Genomic DNA, 19,292 nt, shown 5'->3' on the forward strand with positions numbered 1-19,292 from the left:
TGACCAAGCTTCACCAAAATAGGTACACAATGTGACAAATATCTTTTTACACCGTGGCACCAAAGGGGTCATTTTGTCCGCCTATGTCCCCCAAATGTTTGTGTTGTGTTTGTGTTGCGACTAATCTCACAGACCACACCACCAATCAGCACCACATTTAAAGTGCTTATTACTTCCAGACCAGTAATACCTGAATATTTGTCACACTTAGTGAAAAAATGTTTTGGGTGTGAATATTTTTCACATTTCATTAATTAATCATCTCAGTCCCACCGATCCACTGAACTGTGTATTGATTGATTGATGTACTTTATTTAGTAAGACATGAGAACAGTACATGACAGTACATAACAGTACATGGAAGTACAAATTCGCAATACAAGGTCTACTAAACTGGATAGCTCAGTTAAGCACGCAGCTTGTTTAAGATGAGATCCCCATGCACACAAATCATGTTGACATATAAGAGACAGACAGATATACACACTACTATACAGAATGTCATACAATCAGTTTACAGGTTACTGGTATGAAGGGTGAAAAATATGTACAAAAAAGAAAGAGAGGGGGGGGGGGGGGGTTAGGTTAGGACATGGGGTAGGTTAGGACTTGGACAGGGGCCATTTTTGAATTGCAGCCTCCTGAAGGTGTATCTTTAGGGCATTTTTGAAAGTGAGTAGGGTTTTGCACTCCTTTACTCCTTTTGGTAGGGCATTCCACATTTTAGATGAATAGCATGAGAAAGAGTTCATTCCCTTTGTTGTGCCAAATCTGGGTTGAACATGGTTTGTGGAGCTGCCTCTGGTGTTATGATCATGGACTTGATTAACATTTTGGAAGTATTTTGACAAATACAGGGGGATCCCAATGTTGTGGTGTATCTTGAAGACCAGGCCCATAGCAAGTTGCTGTACTCTGTCCTCAACCCTAAGCCCATCCAAGTATAATATATGGGCATGCTGAAAGTCAATGCCAGTGGGATCAGTTTTGCCCAAATATGGAGCTATACACCACAGATACATACATCATAGGTGGCTGACATCACATACTGGCCACATACAATCCAAAATCCACATGGGAAGGACCATGTAGTAACTCTCGATCGGCTGGTTCGTTATCCAAATCCGAAAGGCCCTATGAGAATATGTGTCAGGCTATAGAATCGATTATGACTGGGATATCTTGATGCTTCTGTCTCTGTTCGTTAATGTTGGTCGGGGTCGATGCTGGAACTGTTTCCAACTAAGCCACATCGAGCCTTTTATGCCGTCTAGCTGTGGCCCTAATGTCCCTATGATGATGTCAGGTAGTGTCAGACATCTCCATATATGGGTCGGCCTATGTCGGTTATGCCCAAATATGGGACTATGCCGTCAGTCCTGGACGTGACGGTTATCTCTATATATGGAGATCTGAGCAGAGGTTGCTGATGTCAGACTCCGTATATATGACACGCGTTCAGGTATCTATGACGACTTTGCAAGTTGATAATCTCCTCGTTAACCAGATCCAAATCCAGTATGAGAATATGCTTTAGGCTGTGGCAATCGCCTATTGCTGGAATCTCTTCTATGCTTCTCTCTCTGGTAGTTAAGATAGCTCGGGTTACTGCTGGAACTGATCTGAACCTAGGCATGCCGAGCCTTTTATACGTTTTAGCGGTGGCCCTAGTGTCCCTATGATGATGTCAGGTATGCTGGCCAGACAAAGAGGGGGACATAGCCAAGTCCTTGCTAACCAATTCTGGAATCATTCTTGAAATAGGAAAGGAAAAAAGGAAAGGAAAGGAAAGAAAAGAAAGAAAACCCAAAAAAAGGGAAGAGGAGAGAAAGGACGGAAAGCACTAGAAGGTGTGCTTGAGTTTTTACGTATTTCCACCGGAAATCCGTGGGGCGGCGTAATACCTCTACAAACCAGTTAATCGCGGATAACATATACAAGGACGACTAGCTGGCCTTACAACCCAGTTAGGCCAACCCAGTTAAGAGGTCAAGGGAGGTGAGTGGAAAATGGTCCACTACCTCAGGAGGTTAAGGGAGGTGAGTGGAAAAATGGTCCACTACCTCAGGAGGTTAAGGGAGGTGAGTGGAAAAATGGTCCACTACCTCAGGAGGTTAAGGGTGGTGGGTGGAAAAATGGTTCACTACCGAAGGGAGTGAACCATTGCAAAGCGTCATTTAGACCCCATGCAAAGCGTCATTTAGAATATGGAAAGCGTTATCAAAAATATATAATTCAACCTCCGTAAGAAACCTCATCCAAAATGTCCTCATGGGGCGGCGGGCTTACCACTACTCTGTAAAGAAACCTTATCCGAATGGCCTCAGGGGGCAGTGGGCTCATCAATACCGCGGGTAATGTACGACGGGTGAAACATGCGGAGCAGACGAAAATGGTGGCACAGGCGAATACTGGTGGCATATGCAATGGAATGTTCTCGGATTTTTACGTATTTCAATCGGAAATCCGTGGGGCGGCTGTAGAAAACATTCAAGTCATATTTGCCAGCACTAGCCTATATATGGAGATCCCCATAAATGGAGATTATCAACTTGCAAAGTCGTCATAGATACCTGAACGCGTGTCATATATACCGAGTCTGACATCAGCAACCTCTGCTCAGATCTCCATATATAGAGATAACCGTCACGTCCAGGACTGACGGCATAGTCCCATATTTGGGCATAACCGACATAGGCCGACCCATATATGGAGATGTCTGACACTACCTGACATCATCATAGGGACATTAGGGCCACAGCTAGACGGCATAAAAGGCTCGATGTGGCTTAGTTGGAAACAGTTCCAGCATCGACCCCGACCAACATTAACGAACAGAGAGAGAAGCATCAAGATATCCCAGTCATAATCGATTCCTGGCCAGCTACCGTGCTGAGCAGAATACTGTGTTCACCGTCAACAGCTTTCAGTTTCATGCTCTCCAACGCAATGGCTTCGGATGATATTTCCCAGCTGGCTGATGTTTTGTCCAAGACCCATGTCAGGGATGAAGAATTGAGCTACAAAGGTCTGGGACTGAAACTGGACAACGCAGAGACAGTGAAGGAGTTGGTAAAAGAGATTGAGCAGTACCAGGGTCTCCGGGCGTTGCGCTTGGAGGGTAACACGGTTGGCGTAGAAGCAGCACAGGCCATCGCCAAGGCCCTCGAGCACAAAGACCAACTTCAGAGATGCCACTGGAGCGATATATTTACTGGACGACTACGCTCCGAGATCCCGACAGCCTTGAGATCACTGGGAGGTGCACTGATGAGTGCAGGGGCCAGACTGACAGAGCTGGACCTGTCTGACAACGCCTTTGGTCCGGACGGGGTAAAGGGCATCAAAGACCTGCTGAAGAGCCCCACCTGCCACTCACTGAGGAAGCTAAGACTCAACAACTGTGGCATGGGCATTGGAGGAGGCAAGATCCTGGCAGCAGCACTGACTGAGTGCCATAAGCAGTCCTCAGCTCTGGGAGCACCACTGAGACTGAGGGTTTTCATGGCCGGGAGGAACCTTCTGCAAAACGAGGGTGCCACAGCCCTGGCGACGGCCTTCCAGTTGATAGGCAGCCTGGAGGAGGTCCACCTGCCCCAGAATAGCATTAATCACCCAGGCATCACAGCCTTGGCCTCTGCCATACAGCTCAACCCAGAGCTCCGCATCCTAAACCTAAATGACAACACCTTCACCAAGAGAGGAGCACTGGCCATGGCTCAGGCTCTGAGGCATTTGAAGAATGTTCAGGTGATTAACTTTGGTGACTGCCTGGTCCGCTCTGAGGGAGCCATTGCCTTCTCAGCTGTCCTAAGAGAGGGACTGCCTATTCTCAAAGAACTTAACCTGAACTTTGGGCAAATCACTGATGCTGCTGCTCTAGTGGTGGCACAGGCTGTCACAGACAAACCTCATATGGAGAAGGTGGATCTGAATGGCAACTGTCTGGGGGAGGAAGGCTGTGAGGCTTTGAAGGAATTCATGGAAGGCATGGACAGAGGAGACATGCTGGCCTCTCTCAGTGATGATGAGGGAGAGCCTGACGATGAAGAAGATGAAGAGGAGGACGAAAATGAAGAGGACGAGAATGAAGTGGAGGAAAATGTAGAGAAAGGTGATGAAAATGAGAAGGAAAATGGGATGTCAAATGGGGAAAGCACCCCCACAAAACCTCAGAGTTCAGCAGAGGTGGAGTCTTTCCTGGACAGCCCGTCTAGTGGCAAACTTCTTCAGCTGGGAGAGGAGAGGACACTTCTAATACAACAGGTGGACGTGTCAGACCCAGACAAGGCTGCTGATGTCCTTCTGAAGATCTCCTCTGTCTACAGTGAGCAGCCAGAGACCAAGAGAGTGGTTCTAGAAACCATCGATGCTGTGTTCAAGAGGCTCTTTTCTGGTTCAACCCTCCAGTCCTACTGCTTCCTCTCCAGCTTACTTGTCCTGATGGGACTCCTCAAGGGTGAGGGAAAGGGCAGGAAGTTGCATGTGGTTCCAGGTCATCTACGGTGTCTGGAACATGCCGTCCAACAGGAATACTTCCCCCAGGACCACGCCTCACTGCTGCAGACCTTCCTCTGCAAGAATGACAAGGTTCTTAAGTCAGGTGGTGGGGCCACACAGAGTCTATGGTGGACCCCTGGAGAAAAAGTGCTCTCCAGAATCCAGAGTCTGTCCACCTCACCAACCGTCTCAAGTTCAACCACTGCCAGTACTAAACCCCCCGACACACAGTGCACTGTACTGATTGACACTCCCAACAAGGCAATGGAAGCTTTACACTTGGACAAGGGACAGGGTACATAAGAGGTGGATCAACACTCATGACGTAAGTTTTTATGGTGTGGGTCAGACTGTCCTTTTTTTGTTTGTCTGAGGCTATTCCAGCAAATCACTGGACCGATCAGTGGCAAAGTTCTCGTGCACACTGCCAGTAGGCATTTTTATAGCGTGGCTCTGTCTGCTTGTCTGGGGCTAATCTTGCAAACCTCTGGAGGAACTACCTCCATGCATTCTATTTCACATTTTATATATTTTTTTAAACATTAAACTTCAGTTTTGTTATCAAAGTCAATGGCACTTGGATTGTGCTGCCCTTAGTTTTTCGGGGCTGCACGGCAGTGCACGCACACTACACTGAGCTGATCAGCATACATCTACCCTTTGCCAAGAGGTGTGTGTGAGTAACCTGCTGATATGACTACATATTTTGGGCAAGGTTTCAGCCCTTGCCCAAAATATGTTTTTTGACTGTGACACATTTTGATCTAGAAATTTAGCTGAAAAGTAAGGAATTAGCATCTCTGCATACATCATAGATAACTGACTGGCCAGTGGCCACATAGTCTAAAATCCACATGGGGAGTTGTTTAAAGCCACATCAAAGAAACAAACAAGATTCTCTGCCCCCTTTTTTTTTTAACTTGTGCTTGCTACTTACATTTTCACAGAAAAGTTTAATATTTTTTTTAAAAGTTAGACATACAAAGCAAACCTATTACTACTCAGGCTCATCGCTCCCAGTGGCGTATAGGCCATCTAGGACTCTTCTCCATCCAACACAGCTTTGGGCTGCCTCCCCCCGGCAGGTTCCCTATCTCGGGGGAATTAACAATAGTCAATACAAGTATGATGATGCATTTGTTCATTTGTCAAGTTAGTTTTACAGCAAGTTTTGTTTGCTGCATTTCAACTTGTAGCAGTATTTCTTTCCAGGCACTTGTAATGGCTACATTAAAATATAAAATGTAAAACATCCATGTTGCTGAGATACCACTATGGTCAATACATAATGACTTTATTTATTTATTTATTAACAGTTCATAAAAATATGACCACAAAAGCAAAGTGATATGAAACATAAGAAAAGCTACTAGATTGGCACTATTCGTCTACTGGGCCAAAACAAACCCCATGCCACAAAGTCAGGTTCCACGTTTGGTGCTTCTGTTGAACTACGACAGAATAAAACACACAGTATTGATCACACCACACTGTCCTGCAGACACACACAGCAACTACTTACGGTTTGCTTTAACCCATTAAAACCGCACACCGGGAAAGCATCCGTGTCATTTTCGTGCCGCACTGCGAGCTTGTACATCTGCTATTAGAATGAACATTTTTGAAAAATCTTGGAAGTGTTTGAATTTTTTTATTTTATTTAAAGTTTGAGAAGTACTGATTTAGAAAGCATTTTTATAGGAATCGACCTCAGGTCTTAATGGGTTAAAGGCCACAGGTAATGAATGTCTAGGCCAGGGTTTAGATTTAATCTAAAACTTACATCCATAAAATGGTCCTAAATGATACATTATCCATTTCTGTACCCACCAATAGTATTCACTGCAGTTTGTGCTTTTCATCTCTGTAGGTCAGACAGTGTCATTTGGCTCTGTATGACAGCGCTGTTTGCTCTGAGGACAGACAGTGCTGTTTGTAGGACAAAGTGTTGTTTGTCTCAACATGACAGACAGCTAGTGCAGTTTGTCTCTGTTGGACAGTGTCGTTTGACTCTGCAGGACATAGTGTCATTAGTCTATGTAGGACAGACAGTGCCATTTGTCTCCAATAAAGTAAATAAAGCTGTCCATCTGTACGGTGGATAAAGTACAGTCTACCACTGGTGTTGCCAACACATGGAAGGCACAGATATGGTCACATCTTCCACCCAAACATACACTGGAGCCTCCACAAGGCTGCTGTCATCCACAACACATCATTCAGTCATCATTCTTGCTCAAGGGCAATTGCGGCACGAGACATGGCTGTTGATGAGATACGTTGGCAGCAGCTGATGGTTTATAAAATGTTTTTCTTTTTAAGTTCAGCGTCCAGGTACAGTAACAAAACCCTCATCTTCACTGCTGACCCTGTGACCCCTGGGTGACCCCGGGCTGTGAGGTCATCAGTAGTTGGTCCTGAGCTTCTTGTTCTCCTCTTTGAGTCTCTCTATCTCCTCCACCAGCGTGTCGTTGACGGAGTAACGCTCAATCAAACCATGGATCTCATTCTGAAAGAAAATACTTATTTGAAGAACAGTAATACACCCAGTAGAACCACTTCTACTAATACTGCAACTACTAACTACTAACTATTAGTATTAGCACGAACACTATATCTTACATTACAATTGGCTTATGGGTGGACGGTGGATGGGTGGTTTTGTATAAAAAAATATTTAACAACTCTAAACGTAGAAAATGACTAATCGGTCCTCTTTACTATGGATCACACAACGTTGTCTTACCAGTTGGATGTAAAACTGCTTGACCATCTCAACCTGCAGATTCACAACGTCTCTGTGACATGCATCCCTGGGGAGAGAGGCTTTTTATTTATCTTCGGGTGGAATAAGGTGGGTTCATATCAAACACAGAATATGTACTTGTATTTCGATACAGTACATAATGTGTTTGTCTTTGTTTTTTCACAGCTTGAGCCCCATATATGATACACATACATACACCAAGGTATATAGTCGGCAGTAATGTCAAGTCATATCAGTTATAGTCAATGGGCTTAATATGCCAGACCACAAGTATGGTCCTTTAATAAAACTGACATCAAAACACTGGAGAGCAATATATCAAATTGTCCAATATGATATTTCCGTTTACATACAATAATGGAACAACAGTTGGTCACAGGGGTCAGAATTACTAGAGGTCTAGGGGACAGCATTAGTAGAGGTCAGGGTTAGTAGCCGAGAGGTCAGGGTTTGGGGTCAGAGGTGACAGTGGTACCTGAAGTCCTCCAGAGTGTCCTGGATCATGTTCTTTATGAAATGGATCTGCAGGGTGGAGAAAGGAGCTCCACCTCCTCCCTCTGCGCCTCCTCCTCCTCCAACCACCTCCGCAATTTTTTCAGACAGATTGGAGGCTACTGCTGACCACACGTTAACAAAAAAACAACACATTAAAAAAATTACTTGAATCCTGTCTCACTTAACCCATTTAGACCGGGAACCCCTATACGTAACTATACCTTTCAATCCGAGAACCGCTTTTGGGGTTGTTGCTATGTACAGTATATAGCAACATCATTTTCTTAACATTTTTGAATGAATATTTGAAGTTTTTCAGAAAACTTAGGTCAGGATTTAGAAGGCGTTTTTAGAATTGGCCGCAGGTCTAAATGGGTTGAAGTATTGTTGGTACAGAATTGGACAATGACATTTATGGTATAATACCTATACAACTGAATACATAAATGTTCCGTGTGTGTATGTAGAATGCGGAGGTAGGGCTGTAATGTATGTGTACAGTATGGTTGTCTGTAGTTACCTGCTGCTGCAGTGGGTGTGGCTCCATGGAAGGTCTGAATGCCATTGGTTCTCGAACTGATGTCTGGGGTGAAGAAAGGAGGGGCCGACTGGCTGTGATTGGTCTGTGCTGATGTAGGGGGTGTAGTTTGTTCCTCTCCCTCCAAGCTGGCCCCACTGATCTGTTCATTATTATATTAATAGTTGATTATTTAGATGCAATAGTAGAGACATGTCGCCAAGAGGAGAAGGACATACAACACAGGTCTCCAGTTGGAATTGAACCGTGGACATTGCAATGTGGTCGACGCACCCACCTTATGTCAGTTATTCTATTAAAGAGTAAGTGTAACTAGGGACGGTATGGATTCTTTAAGGAACGGGGGGCAAGGTGGAAGTGTTGGACGTATGGGAATCTCTGAAGGCAAACTGGAAGATGATACATGACTGTGTACGTTCTTTTAATATACCTGGGCACAAACCAGAAGTTGCTCTTCCTGGTTTGTGCTGTCAGTTGCGGGAACTACTTTCTTTTAGAAATTGTTCTTATAGTTATGTACTGAATTGTTATTAACACATTCCCTGTCATTGATGGAGATCTCCGTCATTTCAAATCCAACCGTTGACCGCCATTGACGGAGCTCTCAGTCTTTTCAAATACTTTTTTTTTTTGTGAAAACGGTTATACAACAGCCGACTGGGACAAAATGGCTGATCGTGGTTACAAAAGTATTTCTCTGGTGGATAGATCAGACCCCCCCCATCCCCTAGACATACTTTGTTTACGTGCACACAGCTCCCGTGGCTCTGCAAAGATCGTCAATATAAAGTAATAATATAAAGGTAAAAAACCCTGGCAGAAGCTACATAATTAATGAATTAATACCTGGCAGGGAATGTGTTAAGAACTGTTTTAATTGGGACGTGTCTATGATTTTGATGGTGCCCTAATTGTAACAGTAGTAAGACACACAAGGTCCCCGTTTACCTTGATTTTACAAATGGAAGAGGGTCCACGTCGTGCCTCACTACGCCTCTTAGCCATTGTCAAATCTACGGTAAACCGCGACCTCTAGTGGCTTATTGCTTTAGTCTACAGCCTCTTTTCTCCAGATGTCAGATTAGTTGACATAAATCCACTCATTTACCCTCTCAGGCGGGCTGGTGGGAGAGAAGAGCTCCTCCTCTCTGATTGGTGGTGTCTGGAAAATGGACAGTGGGCTGAAGGCGCGAGAGGAGGGGTTTCCCAGGGGAGTTCCCAGGGGTGTCCTGCGTTGGGTGGGGCCAGAGGAGTAGGAGGTATCTGTGGAAACGCACAAAATTACAATTTCCTCCTTTTGGCTTTCCTTACAAACAGACTAAAATGTAAAAATCTATCTAAAAGTCTATTTGTACTTAAACAGTAATAACCGCAATGCATAATCATTCTGATGTATCTTGTAAAAGGAGACACTCAATAAGCTCCTTCTTGGGTTTATTTGGCCTTCCTGATTATTTTTTAACCAAAAATAATCTAAGTTTATGTATATTTTGTAAATGTGCTTCCTGATGTTTAAATAAAGAAAACAAAGAGGAACCGAAGAGTTGAGAAAAGAACTGACCGTCTCTGACAGGTGAAAACACATCCATACTATTCCGCCCTCTGATTGGTTGGCCTTCTGTGTCTCTTGGCAACCCCTCCATTACTATGGAAACAAGGTAGTTCACAATGGATTGTTTCTTACATCAATATTGCATGGATTAAAGCAAAATAAAATCTCACGACTGAAAGAATGTGTATGGCCAAGTCTTATGTGATTTGTGAAACAGTGTGAAAGGAGCCCTCCCCACACTAGCGCCGTTTCCTAAACAATTACAATATGTAAAATGAATCTTTTAATATTGTTCCTGCTGTTCTACATACTGCCAACCAGGTGAAGAAATCACAGATTGAGGCTTTAACCATTGCTTTTATGACATATCCGAGACCATTAGGGTTTTATGGAAAACGCTTCTAAACATTTTGCTAGTTTGACAACTTGAAATGCTCCAATCTTTGAAAATATTAACCGAAAATAGCCGATCTAGGCTTGTTAACCGAAAATAGCGATCTACAAGCTCTCAATGCGTCTGCGACGCATTGAGAGCTTGTAGATCGGCTATTTTCGCTGCGCAACATGCTTCCATGGAAGACATGCTGGCTTCTATGGAATCCAAAAGACTGAAATCAGTCGTGGCGACTGAGAACTTTAATTCATGATATTGTCAAGATTCAACACTAAAAACAGAAAAAGACAGAAACAGTCAAACCACTCACTCATAAAACACATAATACATTAAACTACTGTTTATTTATGCATCTTTTGTAAATGTACTTTCTGATGTTTAAAGAAAGAAAACAAAGAGGAAGAGCTGTAGACAGACAGTAGAATAACTGAGAAGAGAACTGACCGTCTCTGATAGGTGAAAACACATCCAGACTAGCCCGTCCTCTGATTGGTTGGCCTTTTATGTCTCTTGGCAACACTTCAGGAATGGACATTACTATGGAAACAAGGCAGTAAACAATGGATAGTTTTTATTACATAAATATTTTCAAGATGTAATACTAAAAACTGAAAAAGACAAATAGTGAAACCAGTAACCACTCACTCATAAAACACATACACTAAACAAAGCATACAACAGGAATAATCATACAATCCATACAATTATTATAGGAGCATAAAACAAGTGTATTATCTAGCACATTTCATACAGAGACAATTCAAAGTGCTTTACATAATAGATAGGGAAAGCGCACAGAAAATAGGTTCCGCCAGGTCGGGTTGCCCACCTAGGGTTGTGTTGTGATCTGTTATAGCGCCACCATGAGGCTGATTTTAATAAAAAGTATGTGTATGACAAAGTTTCGCGGAAATCTGACGCTGTGTTCATGATTAGGCACATTTTGTGCAAAACGGGCCCTGCAAACTTTGAAAGCCAATCATTCATAGCCAATCGGAATTGAATCTGAAAAGTCTGACAGGTAACCCGGGTTAACAGTTAAACCCTGGCCTTGGCAGGGATAAAAAAAAAGTATTACAAAGCCAAAAGCATAACAGTAAGATGGAGTCACTGATGGGGGTCACAAACCGTCTCTAGCAGGAGAGAACATGTCCAGACTGTTGCGTCCAACACAGCTGAACTTGCCGTCCTGAGAAGCCAGGCGGTCTGCTGCCTCCAGCTGGCCCTCTGCCTCTCTGTTCAATAACTCTATACCAGACATACACAGATGGATAGATACACACTTTTATAGCTGATAATATACAGTTATATCTGGTAATATTCAGTAAGACACAAACACCTCCATACCTTATATATAAAGTATATGTGTATGTATTGTCCATCATGACTATGTGGACTCTACTATACAATGTCTATTTGGTGTCTCTGTAAGCTAATACAGACCAGTGCTGCTAGCAGGTGTGTCTCTCAGGCTGGGGGGAGGGGTCTGGGTGGAAGCAGGTGTGCTCACAGCACTGACAGTGGGGCCTGCCTTGATTGAAACCCTTTTAATGTTGGAAACTTTACTGGACACTCCTTTACTGGACTGGAAACAGAGGCACAGAGAAGAGAGACAGGGAGAGGTTATGTGCATTGCAATGCTGGTACCTTATTGCACTGTTTCTCACAGTGGAGTCCGGGGACCCCCAGGCGTCCTTGGGGGGGTACCAGGGGGTCCCCAGCAAAATTATTTAATATAGCGTCACAATCGTTTTAACCACTTTAACTATTATGTTATACTTTGGCTATTCAAAAATAGCAGATATACAAGCTCATAGCGCGGCACTCATCCCTGGCACAAAACATTTTTGAGATGGGGGGTCCGCAGCCAAATACATATCATTTTGGGGGTCCTTGACATGAAAATGTTTGAAAACCACTGCCTTATTGCACTGTTTTCCAAAACATAGGGTCGCAACCCACTTCTGGGTCGCGGACCAGTCTTTTGGCTGGTGAATAAATATCCTATTTTCTTTTATCTTTCCTACAAAAATCGTAATAAAAGAAATCTGCCTTATTGTACCCATCGTGTGTGTGTGTGTGTGTGTGGTGTTGTTGCTACCTTGTTGGCTTTAGTGTGTGTGGTCTGGTAGCGGAGGCTGGTGACGGAGGTTCTGTGTGCAACGGTCGTCCTGGTGGGGGCGCTGGAGTTCCTGAGGTCGTAGTGGTAGATCTTCCCCTGGGTGGAACCCACCACCACCCCTGTCCCATCTGGAGTGAAGTCTACCGCCGTTACAGGACAATCCACACGGAGACTCCGCAGCACACTGGAAAACACATGTGGATGCACACAATTAAGGCATGCAGCGGATGCCCTTATCTGGAGTGGTTAAGAGTGTCCGCCCTGAGATTGGGAGGTCAGGGTTCAATCCCCAGACGGAATATACCAAAGGCTATAAAAATGGGACCCAATGCCTCCCTGCTTGGCACTTTAACCCATTGAGGCCTGAGGTTCCGATTCTGCAAAATGTCTTCTAAATCCTAACGGTTTTCTGAAAAACTTATGTTTCTATATCAGTGGTGCTCAATCTTTTTCATGTCAAGGACCCCCAAAATTATATGAATTTGGCTGTGGACCCCCATCTCAAAATATGTTGCTCCAGGGACCCCCAGAAGCAAAGATTAGAGTTAATGTTTGCTTTAAAAGAATATATAATATATATTCAAAGATTTGCACACATTTTCAAGATTTTTCAAAAATAGCAGATCTACAAGCTCGTGAGCTTGTATATCTGCTATTTTTGAATAGCCAAAAATGTAAAATAATGCTTTTTTTGCTCAAATCTAAAAATGACACAGTTCCAGGTCTTAATGGGTTAAACACTTTGATTGATTGATTGAGCACTTCATTGATAAAAAACACAAAGCCAGAAGGCTTGTTTCCATTGTGGTCCTTTTCTTGTTTTTCCTCCAAGCATCAAGGGTTGGACTGAGGCCCCATTTGGGGGTAAGTCCCTGCGTCATATAGTACTAGCGTCATGTCCAGGGGTGCACTTGTACATCAAACAACCTCACACTAAAACAGGATATAGGCGCCTTCAAGTATGTGCTGGTAACTACTACAACCTGGCATCTGTCTAAACAACATGGCATCTGTCTACAAGTAAACATCATAAATAACATCTGAATAGCAATATACATAGCATCTATCTAAAGAACACAACTAGCATCTCTCTACACATACTAGTCAACAACCAGAAGTGCAGATGCAAATATATACTGTCAGAACTTGTCAAAACTTGTAAAGTGCTGGTAAATCGGTCTGAGCCGCATTCTAGCAGTAAGGCGGGAAAGTTCCTTTGCAGAAAAAAGTACGTAATTTTGCTAATGGGGACAGTGAGGTCTTAAAGTTCCTTTGCAGATAAAAGTACATCATTTTGCTAGTGGGGACATTGAGGTCTTAAAGTTCCTTTGCAGATAAAAGTACATCATTTTGCTAGTGGGTACAGTGAGGTCTTACATCTTGCTGCCTGTGTCATAGCAGATGATCTTCTTGTCCAGTCCCACGGTGACAAACAGCAGATCACTGACGGGGGAGAAAGCCAGGCCCGACGCCGGAGCTTTGTGGGCGCTGTCGAAGGAGTGGAGTTCCTTCTGTGTGTTTGAGTCCCAGAGCACCACGGTGCCACTGTCAGACACGCTGCCCAACAGGGAGCGCTTCAGCTGGGACAGACGAAGGTCACGGACAGGCTGCCGACCACAGGGGGAAGGGGCATTAATTAACCACTTAAAGCCTCTATTCTTAGTACAACAGACCTGAGTTACAACTGCACTTGGGCCGCTGTTTTTCCATCTACAGTACACCAAATCCCTTCGCCAAAAATAGCTGATTAACAAGCTCAACACGTGAACTTGTAGATCGGCTATTTTTGGCGAATTGTCCCCCCCAGAATGGGGATGTTGGGGTTCAAGTGGTTAATGTACTACTGATACTACTGCTGTTAATGATGAATCTACTAGTAGTAGTGCTGCTGCTACTTCTACTACTACTGTTACTCAGTGGTGGGAAGTACACATATTTCTTACTTAGGTAAGTAACACAATATGGTATATGTTACAGTTAAAAGGCCTGTATTCAAAATGTGTCTAGCATAAAAGTACAAAAAGTATTAGAAGTTTTTCAAACTTTTTCAAAAATGGCTGATCTACAAGCTCACAAAGCGTCGCAAAATAGGGCTTAAGCTAATGTAATTTTGCATTAATAATCTAAATATGCAATTGTAGTGCTGTAAAAAAGTACAATGTTTGCTTCTGAGACATAGTGGAGTATAAAAGTTTAAAGTAACAAAATATATATATATGTTATATGCTTATATGTTACTTTCCACCACTGGATGGTGCCTTGCATGGTTGCCTCCGCCATCGGTGTGTGTGAATGGGTGAATATGAAGTACATTGTAAAGCAAACAGCAATACAGCTATGCATGTTGTGTGCGGTGGGGACTCTAACCTGTGTATTTCCGTGTCCGAAGGCCTTACTGGTCATGTCGGTGGTCATACTGTGGAGAATGATGTCTCCACTGGTTGAACCAGCTGCAATATAGCTGTCATTACTGTTAAAGCTAACAGACGTCACCTCTTCATTGTGCACCTACACACACACACACACACACACACACACACACACACACACACACACACACACACACACACACACACACACACACACACACACACACACACACACACACACACACACACACACACACACACACACACACACACACACACACACATATTTGATGCAAATATCAGAATTGAAGTTTCAAGTCTATTGAAAACGGTGCACTACAATTCTACCAGGGTTTTCAAAATGCAGAGATGTGGAGGCGCTGCAATTTGCCAAGGGAAACTAGTGTGTATTTAACATTCATAAAACCAGTTTGTCAAATCACACAGATGGTTGATAGGTTGATAGGTGTGGTATGGCTATGACATCTGCCTTTGTACAGTTCTACTTATATCACTCCACGGCTAAGAAAGAAACCACCATTAGGAAGCAGCGTAGAACTCATTGGCTGTTTTGCCCGTGTGCAAACGAGGCAAGAGAGGTATGAGAATCTTGGTTGCAGAATTACAGTCTTGGCTTGTCTGGGAAATATCTCTATATTTCACCTATATTGTCCAACGAAAATAGTTTCTGATTAAATGTTAGGCAAGAAACAGGCCATGCACTTTCTCAATAGTGATCAATTTCACATTTACAATGGCTAGTTTAAGTTTAATATTTGGGAGGGGGACGCAGTGGGAGGGGGACGCAGAGCTGTGCAAAGAGGAGAAAGTCGAACTTGAAGGTTGTAAACAAACGTTGCACAGTGACCACCTGTTTGTGTTATTATTTTAAATTGAGATTTGTCTATGATTATCATGTTGACATTATTTGATAACCATTTTATAAAAGCAAGTATAGACCAACCTTTAAACAGTAGACATCTAGGACTGTTAAAGCAGCACTACTGTATGTAACTTTTTAACTACTATATAGCATATTATGTCCCACAAAATTATAAGTTGTTTAAGCAATAACAATCATCCTTCAAAAAATGTCCCTGCTAGGGGCTTGACTATATTACTATGTATAGGGGAGGCAATGAGTTTCATCCTGGCATTAGCCAGGATGAAACTCAGGCAGAACTGCCAGTCAAAGCGAAGTGGCCACTGATACCCCAAAATACATAGTGCTGCTTTAATAATAAACAATACTTATACATCAAAACAAATGAAATTACAGCAATAAAAAAACACTTAAAAGTACAAGTTAAATAGAAAAAGGGGAGAAGTGATAAGAAGGAAGAAAAGATTGCATCATGTGTTGGTGACATAGACCAACCTTCAGACAGCGGTGCAGTCTCCTGTTCTTCAGGTCCCAGATGTTGACAGTGTGGTCTAGGCCTCCACTGACCAGATACTGAGATGAACTGCTCAGACACAGACGAGTCTGCTTTTTCTAAACACACACACACACAACCAGCAATTTACACAGACCACAGATAACAGTAATAGTTGTGTGGTTATAGTATTGAGCAGTAGGGATCAGCCCAACGACTTGTCCGCTAACACCAACCCAGTATTCTGTGTATTTACAGTAACTGTTACTGCAGCAGTAAAATTACTAAATACAAGAACGCTCGCCCCAAAACACGCTCGCCCCGGGTCAAATTCGGCGACCTCGGAACGGTCGCCACCAGGTCTTCCTAAACATAACCTCAGTAAAACTATGCCTAACCCTGAACGTATTCCTAACCTTAACCTCAGTAAAACAAATACAAGAATACAAGAACCGCTGGGGCCGAGCGATCTTCGAAAAAGAAAAAGGGTGGGGGCGAGTGCGTTTGCGGGGCGAGCGTTCCGGCTACCATATGACTTACCCCCTCAGCCAGTACTACCACTGGGACAGCTGTGGACTTGATGCTGGAAAGGACCAGTTTATCTCCAGAACTGCTGGCACTCGCCACATACTGGTCTGAGATCAGAGGTCAGGGATAAACTCTACTGCCGACCAAATAAGCAACCAGGTCTATGAAAACAAGCCCAAAAGAAGTGACTCTATAGGCCACATGAGCACCTCTAGATCTACAAGCTCACAACGTGTTGTGTCGCGACGCGTTGTGAGCTTGTAGATCGTCTATTTTCAAACAAATCTTGAAGGAAAAAAAAGCTAAACATTTTGAATATTTTCCCTGCAATAAAATATTTTCAGATGGAGGTCTGTGGACACGCATGACATTCAAGGGCGATTTATACGTACATTTGCACTCTGGTGCCGCGCACCAAAAATAGCCGATCTACAAGCTTAGGTCACACTGCATCGCAGTGTTGTAAATTGGTTATTTTTGATGCACAACACCCCGCGCACAAGTGAAGTATAACTGAGGCTTTACCAGACACATTTCCATTCACACAAAACGTACATTTACACAGTAATTATTAATAGTGTATATGTAGTCATCTGTAGGATACTGTTGCTGCTCCAGCAGACCTGGGTCACAGGGTGGGAGGGGCTGTGAGGGTTAAACTGGTCCACCACCATCATAGAACCAGAGTCCCACAACTTGACACAGTCTCCTGAAGACACCAACCTGGTCACCTCCTCCATGTTCTATTGACAGACAGACAGACAGACACACAGACATCCTGTTGGGAAATTCTGTTTGAAGTAAACCAAATTTGTAATCATATCATACTGTATTCTCACAATGCACTGTTTTAAATATACAGTACTAACTTTAACTGTTCCTTTCAGAATATACTCATGTTGTTTGTTGTGATAAATGAATTACTTAATTAATTAATACTGTTAGAAATGGGATTCTTTGAAAATAACATGAAAATGCCACAGTTCAATTGCAGGAGTACAGCAAAGTGAATGAGGGCTTTTAAGAGTAGAGACAACACTGTGCTGTAGATATTAAGGACTAGCCATGGTTCACATGACGCTTTATGACAGTCATGTTTCAGGGCTAGATAAGGACAAACTGAGCAAATATTCACAAAAATATTCAGATGATAAACTCAATGACTTTATACACTGCTGTGCCTCCTGTAACGTTACTTTTAGCATTTGAGTTTTATTTCCTGATTATTTGAGTTGTCTTTTGTTATGATTTGTATGACCGAATCAAGGATTATTTAATAAAGTTCAACCTTTATCTTTCTCGAATCGACGAGTCAAAGAATTACAGTAATGTTCTGGAGAGATATGGGTGTTTAATCGAAGTATGTTCAAATGAAACACAGAGGTATATACTAGTATATACCTCTCTATACTATACTAGTATATATATAAAAGTAATCCGGGAAATATCATGTTTTGATTTTATAAGTGGTGTAAAGTAACTATGTAGATTTACTCAAGTACTGTACTTAAGTACAATGTTGAGGTATTTTTACTTTACTGGAGTATTTAAACATTTCTGTACTTTTACTTCTACTCCACTACATCTCAGAGGCAAATATTGTACTGCTGTTACTCCACTACAATTATTTGGAAACTTTACTTACTTTGTAGATTTTGATTATTATTACAAAACATATATTACCCACTTCAGCCCTATATACATTTCGGCTATTTGATAATAGCCAATCTACAAGCTCACAATGCGTCGCATTGTAGATCTGCTATTTTCTAAAAATATTTTATACATTTGAAATTTCTGCACAATTACTTTTGGTACTTTTAAGTACATTTTGATGTCAATACTTTTGTACATTTTTAATTCCTGACTTTTACTTTGCAGTATTTATACTTTTAAAGTAAAACACACGTGAGTACTTTTTCCACCACTGGCTTTTATGGATGTGATGGTTTGTTTTGATTGTCATGGATGCTCAACTTAGCCAAAGTTAGCAAGCTAATGAGCCCTATCAGTTAGCCAAGTTGACTAACGTGGCTCTTTATTAAAAGTTATCTAACTGGTACAAATGAAGGCTAAACAACGTCAACAAATAAATAAGTTACTCCACTTAAACAATATAAGCGGTTGTTTATAATAGTTTATAATACATACCAGAACGGTTGTGTTAAACTGTCTTCCTTGAAGCTGCTGAACCGAATTCGTCCACAACAACCGCCACTACGGCAACAGCAGAGGGACACAAATACACCGAGGGACACAACACATGCACAAAACACGCACGCACGTTTCCGTATCCGCCAGGGAGCGGATGTGCAAATTACAAATCAAATTGTAGCCACCTAGCCCTACTGGTTCTCAAACTTTTTCATGTCAAGGAATGTCACCCCCAAAATGATTTAATATACCAACTTGATATAATATATCAATTTGATATAATATATCAATTTGGTATAATATATCAATTTATAATAATATATCAATTTGGGATGGGGGTCCCCCATCTGAAAATGTTTTGTGTCAGGGACCCCCAGAACAGAAGATTTATGTAAAAAAAAGAAATCAAAATTATTCAACATTTTTTATTTCAAAACAAAAGGTTTCAAAAATAGCATATGTACAAGCTTGTGAGCTGTGAGCTTGCAGATCTGCTA

The 19,292-nt window shown here is 42.5% G+C and overlaps 2 protein-coding genes across 3 annotated transcripts; one reads left to right on the top strand and one right to left on the bottom strand.

Moving 5' to 3' along the window:
- Window positions 1–715: 715 nt before the first annotated feature.
- Window positions 716–5,996, top strand: LOC311047804 (ran GTPase-activating protein 1-like). Its single transcript, XM_084060702.1, has one exon. The coding sequence runs from the start codon at window positions 2,935–2,937 to the stop codon at window positions 4,801–4,803; it is 1,869 nt and encodes a 622-aa protein (XP_083916828.1). The 5' UTR covers window positions 716–2,934; the 3' UTR covers window positions 4,804–5,996.
- Window positions 5,997–6,140: 144 nt separating this feature from the next.
- nedd1 (NEDD1 gamma-tubulin ring complex targeting factor) lies at window positions 6,141–18,851 on the bottom strand. 2 transcript variants are annotated; one of them, XM_084060701.1, is made up of 16 exons: window positions 18,793–18,851; window positions 17,246–17,384; window positions 16,654–16,748; window positions 16,116–16,232; window positions 14,736–14,876; window positions 13,746–13,975; window positions 12,348–12,552; window positions 11,690–11,831; window positions 11,375–11,494; window positions 10,691–10,783; window positions 9,862–9,945; window positions 9,409–9,563; window positions 8,283–8,442; window positions 7,743–7,881; window positions 7,247–7,313; window positions 6,141–7,009 (listed from the first exon to the last, which is right to left on the bottom strand). In XM_084060701.1, exons 2-16 carry the CDS (start codon window positions 17,379–17,381, stop codon window positions 6,905–6,907), a joined length of 1,989 nt encoding a protein of 662 aa, XP_083916827.1. In that variant the 5' UTR covers window positions 17,382–17,384; window positions 18,793–18,851; the 3' UTR covers window positions 6,141–6,904. The 2 variants fall into 2 exon arrangements, with proteins under 2 accessions (XP_083916827.1, XP_083916826.1); XM_084060700.1 differs by having other exon boundaries at window positions 7,743–7,884.
- Between the last annotated feature and the right edge of the window lie 441 nt (window positions 18,852–19,292).

This window comes from Gymnoscopelus microlampas (assembly GCF_963454915.1).
Source record: "Gymnoscopelus microlampas genome assembly, chromosome: 6".
Lineage (NCBI taxonomy): Eukaryota > Metazoa > Chordata > Actinopteri > Myctophiformes > Myctophidae > Gymnoscopelus > Gymnoscopelus microlampas.